Here is an 11564-nt window from a genome sequence, read left to right on the forward strand (position 1 = left end):
AAATGAGGACCCACTGTTAGTTGGCCCTTAGGCACTAAGGTAATGAATATGATTTATAATAATCATCTCCTGGCACTTTGAGCCAAGGAAGCCGGCCTTCGGATGTTACTACTTAAAAATGAGCTGGGCTTAAAAGCATGGAATATTCTTTGTGACAAGTATCCCACAAATTCCACTGACCTCCCTTGTTTTCTTTGCCTTGAGCAGGGTTTCCAGTTTCCAGAACTGATGTGATCTCGCAGCTGGAACGAGGGGAGGAGTCGTGCGTCCCAGACCTTCATGGCTCTAAGAAAAAAGTGCTCCCGAGAGCTGCCTGCACAGGTGAGGCATTGGTTAAACCAACCCCAAAACTGTCGGTGAATACAGGAAACATTTGGGATGCCCTACAAAGATCTTGTGAGCTCTCCAAGTTCAGGATTGTTCCCTGCAGATGTAGAATCGTTAGGCAGAGGTCACTCATGGTTTCCCACCTATCCTGACTGACAACTGGCAGCAGGTCCCTCCCCAATCTCGCTGTCCCCTGAGATTTCTTCTGAGATACGGACCCAGAACTGATCCCTTCCTTTCTCTCCTCTGGGGAAGGTTGAAGGGAAAATCAGCTCCTGATAGGTTTGATCTGTCCTGTACACATTTTGGTTCCTTCATCCCTTTTTCCATTCTTCTCTCTGAGATTTCCTTTCTCTCTGGCGCAGGCAGAGACTTACGTCTGGATTCTCTCGGTCTCCTGTCAGGTGTTGGGATGGTGAGTGAAAACGAGGAGGAACCCCAGCAGGAAGATGCTGAGCGAGTGGAAGCCCATGGGATGTTGTCAGGAAGGTCCAAAGGGAATGATTTTGGGAGCTGTGCACGCCCAGAAAAAACAAAAGCCTGTGAGAGTCAGCAGAGGCCAGAGGAAAACTTCGGTAGCCAGTCAGACCTTATTACACGTGAGAGAATGAACTTGGAAGGAACACGCTACACATGCCTCGAGTGTGGGAAAAGCTTCAAAGGGAGCTCGGACCTTCTCACTCATCAGAGAATCCACACGGGTGAGAAACCTTACGCATGCTGTGTGTGTGGGAAATGCTTCAAGCGGAGCTCGCATCTCATTGCACATAAGAGAATCCACATAGATGAGAAACCTTATGGCTGCCCTGAGTGTGGGAAACACTTCAAGCAGAGCTCACACCTTATTACACATTGGAAAATCCACACGGGTGAGAAACCTTATGGATGCCCTGAGTGTGGGAAACACTTCAAGCACAGCTCACACCTTATTACACATCAGAAAATCCACACGGGTGAGAAACCTTATGGATGCCCTGAGTGTGGGAAACACTTCAAGCAGAGCTCACACCTTATTACACATCGGAAAATCCACACGGGTGAGAAACCTTATGGATGCCCTGAGTGTGGGAAACACTTCAAGCAGAGCTCACACCTTATTACACATCGGAAAATCCACACGGGTGAGAAACCTTACGGATGCCCTGAGTGTGGGAAACACTTCAAGCACAGCTCACACCTTATTACACATCGGAAAATCCACACGGGTGAGAAACCTTATGGATGCCCTGAGTGTGGGAAGCACTTCATTGACAGTTCATCCCTCCTCTCACATCAGCGAATCCACACAGGGGAGAGGCCCTACATATGCTCTGAGTGTGGGAAAAGCTTCAATCAGAGCTCAAACCTGATCACACATCAGCGAATCCACACGGGAGACACACCCTACAGATGCTCTGAGTGCGGGAAAAGCTTCAATCAGAGCTCTACCCTAATCACACATCAGAGAACGCACACAGGAGAGACCCCCTACATGTGCTCTGAGTGCGGGAAAAGCTTTAATCGGAGCTCTGTACTGACCACACATAGAAGAATCCACACAGGTGAGAAGCCTTATGGATGCTCTGAGTGTGGGAAACACTTCAAGCAGAGCTCACACCTTATTAGACATCGGCGAATCCATACGGGTGAGAAACCTTATGGATGCCGTGAGTGTGGCAAACACTTCAATCAAAGCTCAGCCCTTATCACACATCAGCGAATCCACACAGGAGAGAGGCCCTACACGTGCTCTGAGTGTGGGAGAAGCTTCAATCAGCGCTCAACCCTTATTAGACATCAGAAAATCCACATGGGAGTGATCTCTAACAAATGCCTTGACTAGGGCTGGCCAAAGGTATTTTTTTCTTTTAAATCACATTTGCTAATTCCCACTTAGTGATCTGTGCCCCATCTTCACCGTGGTTACTCAGCTCCCCCAGATGAGTTGCCTGCTCCTGCCTTTTGCAGCTCACCCTTCTTTGGGGTCAGTCCTGTGATGTTTTCTATCAACTCCTTTCCTTTTGGGTCAAAGGAGCGTGTGTCCCTCCAGCCAGGAATGTTCATCAGCTCCAGGTGGGGGAGAGAGGTTTGTTCCCAACAAGCTACACTGAGGCAAAAACTACCCGTGCCTTACATCCACTAGGACTGTACATGGCGTTGGCTGCTCAAGTTAGTGATCTTGGTGTTAAAAGACAATTACAGTTGTCGTGCAGATGCAGCCGAGGTGCAGTGGTTGGCATTAGCTTTCCCCCCCTTGACCTGACCTAAACTCCATCACATGTCCTAGTCTAAACAAAGCCTGAGCATCACAGTTATACTGTTCCCCCATTTAAAAACCATTGTTAGTCATCAAGTTCCCCCACCAGGATCATATTGTTTCATTCCCAGTTGTCACAGTTCATCAGAGTGCTGTTGCTTCAGGTTTTCCTGAAGGCAGATATTTTTACTCCCGTTTTCCTCCCTTAAAATATATTGAAGTATAACAAAGAGCAGGAATAGGGAAGGGATGGGGAAAAATGTCTTTTCCGCTCTGTAACAACAGAAGAACATAGGGTAAATCAGAGGGATTCTCCATCGCCATCCCAACCCCCCTGTTGTTCCATTGGTAAGGTCAATATTTCCCGAAGGGGTTGGGAAGAGCATTCTCTAGTAAAGGATTTGGAACTAAGCAAAAGACCCATTCATTTGCCTCCCAAAGCAGTTGTGGCCCATGCCCTGCAGGAGGTTGCTCCTGAAGATCTTCCCTTCCTAATCAGGTGCATGTTGCCTCTTATTTGGGAAATGCAATCCCTTCCTAGGTAGAGATGGGAAAAATGGAAGTGACATTTCTGTTCAGCTCACTCCTGGGAGATGCTGTAAATGTGTAGGAAATGACATCCATGAGGAATGTGATAGAGCTGCAGAAAGACACCCATTTTGAGTAGATACCTGACATTTGGTGTCTTAGAGGGATTCTAAGCCGCACCTGAATTTAGTCCCTTATTTAAATCTGTGCCACCAGATTAAAGAAACAAAAGGGCATATTTGGGGGAGTTCTACCTCAGTATCGCTACTGGTATGTTGTGTGGTTGGTGAAGAATTCTACGCCAGAGCCGTGTAAAATTGCTACAACTAAGGTCAAAGATTTGACAAGAACTCAGGTAGAAATGAGAGGTTTGAGTGGTTGATTTTCACCCCAGAGATGGACGCTATGGTGACCTGTGGCCAAGGTAAACTGTTTTTAGAATTGCTCACACTTCTAAAGGATGCCATGATGAAACTGGGAACAACTGTCTTTTACCATTTGGATCCCAAGTTTCCTGAAGCACAGAGAGAAACAGCTGATTCCTTCAGAGCCATGCCATGCCTATGGGTCCCAAACTGGCTGCCTTGCTGGACAAGAAGCACTTCCGTGTTGGTTAAATGATGGTAGCCAATGAGGGAATGTAACAGATTCCAAGTTCAGACTGCAGGATACATGAATGCTGAGTCCAGAGTCTGTGGTTTGGTCTCTTAGTTTTGCTCTTGAGTCTAATGCATGTGTCTCACTTTTCCGCCTCCTGCTACTCTGAAAGATTAGAAAGTGTGAAAGTAGAGCACAGGTGGTTTTTCTCGTGATGCAGCCTTCCCACGTAGTGTGAGACCCCTTCCACCCACACAGGTGAGCCAGAGAGTTGCCCAGGGCTCTTGTTCGCAAAGCAAAGATGTCACATTAGGCAGGAGATGTCAAGATCTACAATGGTGATGGGCGAGTGATGGGAGCTTTTCTGGGTGGTTGTTGTTTGGTTGTTTTTTTTCCATGTAATTTTTGTTTTGTTTTTGCAACTAGTTCTTTTTATAGCTGCTGAGACCCTTATCCTTTTGAGCACAGCTCTTTAACCCTCAGGCCTGGCTCTGGAAACCTCAGAACCGGCTTTGCGTTTTTTTTTTCATGTTTGCTATCTTTGGAGTTCGCACATCCAGACGACATGCGGTTCACAGCAGCGGATACTTTGAGAAACCTGCTGGGTGAAGCAGGCCTTTTCCAAACTGACATTGGCCCAAATTCTGCCTCAATTCAGCTGGATTGGGACACGTGTGTGTCAAAGGAGTGGTTCACACCTGATTTGCCCAGAGACCTCAGAGGAGGGGTAGTTAGATATAGGATAAGTAGGTATTGACAACAATGAAGTTAAATATAAAGGTGAAAGACCCTCACCTTGCAGGTCAACAAGCCTGTTCTGTTCTTTCCCTCCAATGCATCTGGCACTGGTCGCTCTCAGGTAGCACACTGGGCTTGACGGACCATTGGTCTGACCCAGTCTATGACCTGTCGTGCGTTCTTATGTAAGCCCTCTGCAGCCTTGTCTACACGGGCAAGTTTCTGCACAGGAAAGCAGCTTTCTGCGGTGTAACTCCCGAGGTGCGCACGCAGATTTCGTGATGCATGATAGAAAGGGGCCATGACAGGGACACACTGCCGTCCGGGGTGAAAGTGAAGGAGCTGTGACACGCCTACCACAAGGTGCAGGAGGCAAACTGCTGCTCCATATTGGGGGCTAACTAACCCCAGCATCACGGCAAGAATCTACCTAGCAGCTGGAGAAAAAATATGTATGAGAGTCAAAGACACCCCCACATGGCCTGTCTCTTCCCCAATCTCAACACCTGGAAGATTGTCTGGAAGACTCAGAATTTGAACTGCGGAGATTGGTCCCAGGCTGAGAGGGAATTCAGTCTGTGTATTAAGAACTCAACATTGCTTGGAGCAACCAGTGAGTGAGAAAAGCTGTTTGATCCAATTCTTGCTTAGTATATTCAAATTAGAGTTTAGCCTGGGAGTCTATTTTCATTTGTGATGTAACCACTTTTGACCCCTGTGACCAACAGTTAGACTCAGTTAAAATCTAACTTTCTGTAGTTAATAAACTTATTTTACTATTTTATACTTACTCCTGAGTTTGTCCAAAGTGCTTGGGAAAGTTGCTCACATGACAAAGGCTGGTGCATGTCCCCTTTATTTTTGATGAAGTGGCGAACTAATTAATGAGCTTACACTTTTCAAGAGAAGGCCGTGAGCCGTGTAAGATGGTACATTTCTGAGGTGCAAGGCTGAGAGCTGGGGAGATATGCTGGTGTCTCTGTATAATTGAGGAGTGGTTTATAGAGCATTCATGCAACTGAGTTGGGTGCTTTGCTGCATGTTGTTGGCCAAATGATCATAGAATCCTAGGATATCGGTGTTGGAAGGGACCTCAGGAGGTATCTAGTCCAACCCCCTGCCCAGAGGAGGACCAATCCCCAACTAAATCATCCCAGCTAGGGCTTTCTCAAGCCTGATCTTAAAAACTTCTAAGGAAGCAGATTCCACCACCTCCCAAGGTAACCCATTCCAGTATTTCACCACCCTCCTAGTGAAAAAGTTTTTCCTAATATCCAACCTAAATCTCCCCCACTGCAACTTGACCATTCCTCCTTGTCCTGTCATCTGCTGTCACTGAGAATAGTCTAGATCCGTCCTCTTTGGATCCACCTTCATTTAGTTCAAAGCAGCGATGACATCCCCCCTCATTCTTCTCTTCTGTAGAGTAAACAATCCCAGTTCCTCTGGCCAGGAGGGATTTAAAGGTGGTTAGCCTTCCCTTTCTATTTATGACTCTATCCTACCGCAGGAAGTCGTCCTAAGTTACGCTGCTCCCGCTGCGTGAATAACAGAGCTGGATTTGACATCGCTTCGGTCGACTTACTGCTCTGTCTACACTGGGCTGGGTCGATGGGAGACGCTCTTCGGTCAATTTACCTTTTTCCTGCCGTTCCTGGCGCAGTCCCAACGGCGACTGGAGAGCGCTCTGCTGTCAATTTAGTGGGTTTTCACTCAACCCCCATGACATCAACCCCCAGTGGATCCACCGCAGCAAACAGAGCCTACCAACCATGGATGTGTGTGTTAGTGGAGATCAAAGCGAATGTTAAATGTTCAAATGTATTGGGTGTTTAAACCTCCTGAAAACTCGTGGAATGTTGTTTGCACTGTTTTCACGTCTCTGTGTCCTGTTACGCTGTGATAGCAAAGAGTTGCCTTGTGTAGACCCCTGTCACTAAATAACCCCTCAAAGGAGAATGAAGGTGTGTGGGATGCAAGTGAAGAAAAGGTTCATTTCCAAAGAAGGGGTGGTAAGAAGCAGGATCCCTGGGCGGGGGGCAGGAGGGTGTGGTTTGCACTGTTGTTGCCCAGGGTGGGAATGGGGAAGTGGGCTCTGGCTTAAAGCGGTGTCAGGCTTCGGGGGGCTGGGTTCAGAGCTGGAGGTTCGGGTTGGGGTGAGGGTTGGGCTACAGTTTTGGTTCAGGGGTTTCGAGTTGGGGGGCAGGTTATGCAGTCAGGGTTCCAGTTGGGTTCCGGGTAGCGGGTGGGGTTTAGATTTTGGGGGGAGGGTTTGGCCAGCAGCAGCATAGAAGTGAGGGTGGCAATGGGGTGCCAGCCAATAGTGATAAGTCGGGGGTCTTTTAGGTCGTTTCAGTGTCAGTAGCATCCTGGGGTGGGGGTAGGGTCATGTTTACGACAGGGGGCTAAAGTGTTGGGGAAGGGGGTGGCAAGTTGACCCATCCCACTTCGCTCTTCCCACACGGACACGCACAATACGTCGAAGGCGTGGACGCACACACGTCACACACACACGATGACACAAAACGGCACACAACACGACACACAAAAATACACACAATGCAAACACACACACAACACGACACAGAAAGCATCACACACAAAACATCACACACACGACCCACAACATGTCACACACACACACTCAACACAACACGACCCACAACATGTCACACTCAACACAACACGACCCACAACATATCACAAAAACACACTCAACACAACACAACCCACAACACGTCACACTCACACACTCACACACTCAACACGACCCATAACACGTCTCACACTCAACATGACCCACAACACATCTCACAACACGTCTCACACACACTCAAAGACACACAGCATGTTGCACGTACGTCACATACACACAACTTCGCACACACAGTTTGTCGCATGTCGCACATATCACGTCACACACTTGTCTGACTATGCACATGCACATGCACAACACGTCGCACGCACACACACGACATGTCACAGACACGACGCACACAACATGACACGTGACACAAAATGGCACACGACACAAAATGGCACACGACATTGAGACACACATATGACACTGACACGTTGCACGTGGAACACACAGCATGTTGCACGTCACACTTTACATGTCACACGCACAACACATCACACACAGCCTGTTGCACGTTGTAGACAGCACGTCACATGTTGCACACACAACACAGTGCGCATCGCAGGCACGTTGTGCGTCACGCGTATACAGCATGTCACGGCTACACTGCACGTCGCACGCGCACATGCACAACATGACACACAACCTGTCACACACACAAAAATCACAGCAACACGGACACACAACACATCACACACTCAACAAAACACTCAAGAAAACACACAACCACGTCTCACACACACACGACACCACATGACAAACAACGTCTCACACACACAATCACGTCTCTCACACACGCCGACACACACTCACGCACACACGCACAGCACACGGCGGCTCTCACACACGGCACTGACACACACGACGTCTCACACACCCACAACACGACATACGACACGTCACACGACACACAAGACGGCAGAGGACACGACACCGAAATCACACACAACACCGACACGTCACACGACACACAAGACGGCAGAGGACACGACACCGAAATCCCACCCCGGAGACGACCCCCCGCGGGGGCGAGAGTGGAGCGGGGACGGTCGGGGGAACTCGGTCTCTGGGCGGCGCGTGGGGCCGGTGTGGGCGGGAGGGAAGAGGGCGGCAGGGCCGAGGGCGAGATTCCCAGCCCCCGTCGAGCGCTGGGGAGCGAGGGCTCCGGCTCGGCTCTCGCAGCGGCTCTGGCGAGGAATGGTGCCGGAGCTCTCGCCGGAGGGGAACGCGGCCGGAGGGGCCTGAGCCGCTTGGGCCTCTTTCCAAGGAGGCGGAACCAGGCCTCCGCTCTCTGCCCGCTGCAGACCCGGCTGCCAGGTCGGCGCTTCCAGTTCCTCGTCCGCACTCGCCGTCTTCTCGTGTGTTCGCCAACTCGCTCTCTCCTCTGCTCTCCTGGTGCCGTCTCCCTTTGTAGGACCCGGGTAGGTGTGCATTCCCACAGGTGAGGTCTCGGGAGCCATGGAGAAGTCGGAGCGGACGGAAATCATGCAGGGCAGTAGAAAGGCTGCTGAAAGTACCTGAAGAGACAAAGGGAATGAGAAGGGGGAAGTCCAGACTAAGACAGGAGTCTAGTCTGTAAAGAGAAACAACGGGAAGTCTAAGGTACAGAAACTCTTCAAGTTGCCAAAAGACATTTAGGATGGGAAATGACTTCTTGAATCCAGTCTCTTTAAGATCTTAGGCTTAGTATGTGTGTGTATTTGTATTTGCTTAGTCATCTGCCTTCTTCTGTTTGCTATCCCTTATAATCACTGAAAATCTACCTTTTCTAGTGAAACTATTTTTTCTTTATTATTATTATTATTATTAATAAACTCAGTTTGTGCAACGGGTGCTCCGTGAGGAAATGATTTGTGTGTTACTCCAAGGGGCCGCCCGGTCTCACTCTTGCTCCATGAGGGAAATGAGCATGACCTGAATTGGCCACCCAGTGTCACTGTTGGGCCAGGAGGGAAATGATTTGTGCATTACACTGACTGGCCACCCGGTGTCACTGTTGCTCCGTTAAGGAAATTATTTGTGCACTACCGTGAGTGGCCACCGAGTGTCACTGTTGCTCCATGAGGGAAATGGTTTGTGCATTATCTGGATTGGCCACCTGGTGTCACTCTTTCTCCATGAGGGAAATGGTTTGGGCATGACCTGAATTGGCCACACACATCACTGTTGCTTCGGGGAGGGAGGGGGGGGATTGTTTGTGTGTTACTCCTGAGTGGCCACGTTGTGTCACTCTTCCTCCATGAGGGGAATGCTTTGTGCATTACCCTGTGTGGACACCCAAGACAACATACACATCACACACAAAACATCACACACACAAAACACGACACCGACACACACAGAGAGAACACGTCACACATACAGAAACACGTCTCTCACACACACACAACACAGGACACCGACACACAAACAACATGACACACAAATAAAATGACACACAAAACAGCACACAACACGACACACAAAAATCACACACAATACACGACACCGACACATACACACACACACACGAGACGCACAAAACGGCAGACAACGTGACATAGAAATCACACACGACACCGACACCCACACACAATATGACACACAACCCCTCACATGACACACAAAACGGCACACGTGACACACACACACAACATGATGCACAAAACATCGCACACAAAATATCACTCACACACACACAACACGACACACACACAGACAACACGACACACGACACACAACACGAGACACAAATATCTCACACAACACATGACACCGACACACACAACATGCACACAAAACGGCACACAACACAGCACACACCGTCACATGCACACAACACGGCATACAACATGGCACACACACACTCAACATGGACCACAACACGCACACATAAACACGTCACACACACACAAAACGACACACAAGTCACACACACAACACGTCACACGACACATGCAACACGACACGCACAACACGTCTTCAGCCTCCTTCAGCCTTCAGCCTCCTCTGCCCCTCCCTGCGCTTCCCACAGCCAGTCCGCCCAGGCGGGGTCCTGGGGAAGCCAGAGGGTCCTGCCCCCCAACTCCGCAGTCAGACGGGACTCTCAGCCAGCCAGGAAAACAGAGGTTTATTAGACGACAGGGACATGGTCCAACACAGAGCCTGTAGGTGCAGAGAACCGGACCCCTCAGCCGGGTCCATTTTGGGGGGCAGTGAGCCAGACAACCCCGTCTGCCCTTCACTCCATGTCCCAGCCAGCCCCCAACTGAAACTCCCCCCAGCCCCTCCTCCTCTGGGCTTTGTCCCTGTCCCCGGCCAGGAGGGCACCCGATTCCTTTGTTCTCCAACCCTTTAGCTCTCACCTTGCAGGGGGGAAGGGCCCAGGGCATCAGGTGCCAGGAAAGAGGGTGTCGGCCATTCTCTGTGTCCAGACCCCTGCACACACCTGCCCTCCAGAGCTCTGCAATGATCATACACCCTTACCCCACCCCCTAGATCCTTAAGAACTGCATAGGGGAAACTGAGGCACCCCCACACAATTCAGAGGAAACATGAAGTCCCGCTTCATGACAGATGACTCCAGGAGGTGAGTTGCTTGCTATCCTACCATGTTTTTCTCTGTCTCTCCTCTAGTATGTTGGCCATCACACACACTCTGTCTCTGTCTCTGTCTCTGTCTCTTTCTCTGTCTCTGTCTCTGTCTCTGTCTCCTCTCCTCTCCTGGTGCCAACGATGACCAGGCCCCGGGTGCCTGGGCCCCATTTCCCCCCTGTGCTCCATCTCTTCCTGTATCTGCCTCGCCCCTTCTCCCAGCCCACACTGCCCACCGCTGCCTGGATGATTTCCCCCTCTCCTCCACTGCACCCCCCTCTGTGGGGTCCCTGCCACTCACCGTCTGCCTCCTCTCCTCCACCCCCTCCCCCGCTTCCCCACGGGTCATTCTGGGGGCCGGTTTTCTTCACCATCTTTGTGCGTGATCTGGAGGATGGGATGGATTGCACCCTCAGCAAGTTCGCAGATGACACTAAGCTGGGCGGAGAGGGAGATATGCTGGAGGGTCGGGATAGGGTTCAGAGTGACCCAGACCAATTAGAGGATTGGGCCAAAAGAAATCTGATGAGGTTCAGCAAGGACAAGTGCTGAGCCCTGCACTTAGGAGAGAAGAATCCCATGCACTGCCCCAAGTATGCCATGTCCCCGCCCCGAACCGACCCTCCCGGAGCATCCTCAATTCCACGAAACAGCTGTTCTGTGGTGGGCAGGAAGTGCTGGGAAGGAGGGTGGGGAGTTGCTCAGTGGGGGTGTGTCTCTCTGGGTGCGGTCTGTGTGTGTTTATGCACAAGCTGATTGTGATGTCACGGATGCCAACAGCAAAGAGTGTTGGGCGTCAGCATTCTTGCCCTGCCGTCAGTCTGCCAACTGGCTTGGTTGACAACGGTTGGTGACCCAAGGAGCTGCTGAGAGACGTGGACCATCTCGCTGTCAACAACTTCTTGAATCAGCTATTTCCACAGG

At 50.3% G+C, this 11564-nt stretch overlaps 1 protein-coding gene across 1 annotated transcript; it reads left to right on the forward strand.

Annotated features, from left to right (window-relative positions):
* Positions 1 to 721: 721 nt before the first annotated feature.
* Positions 722 to 3942, forward strand: LOC142070267 (uncharacterized). Its single transcript, XM_075123850.1, has one exon. The coding sequence runs from the start codon at positions 740 to 742 to the stop codon at positions 2147 to 2149; it is 1410 nt and encodes a 469-aa protein (XP_074979951.1). The 5' UTR covers positions 722 to 739; the 3' UTR covers positions 2150 to 3942.
* Positions 3943 to 11564: the final 7622 nt, after the last annotated feature.

This window comes from Caretta caretta, chromosome 28 (assembly GCF_965140235.1).
Source record: "Caretta caretta isolate rCarCar2 chromosome 28, rCarCar1.hap1, whole genome shotgun sequence".
Taxonomy (NCBI): Eukaryota; Metazoa; Chordata; order Testudines; family Cheloniidae; genus Caretta; species Caretta caretta.

Bases quoted from the DNA above. Each gene is read 5' to 3' on its own strand.
- LOC142070267 (XM_075123850.1), top strand. From the start codon at position 740: ATGGTGAGTGAAAACGAGGAGGAACCCCAGCAGGAAGATGCTGAGCGA.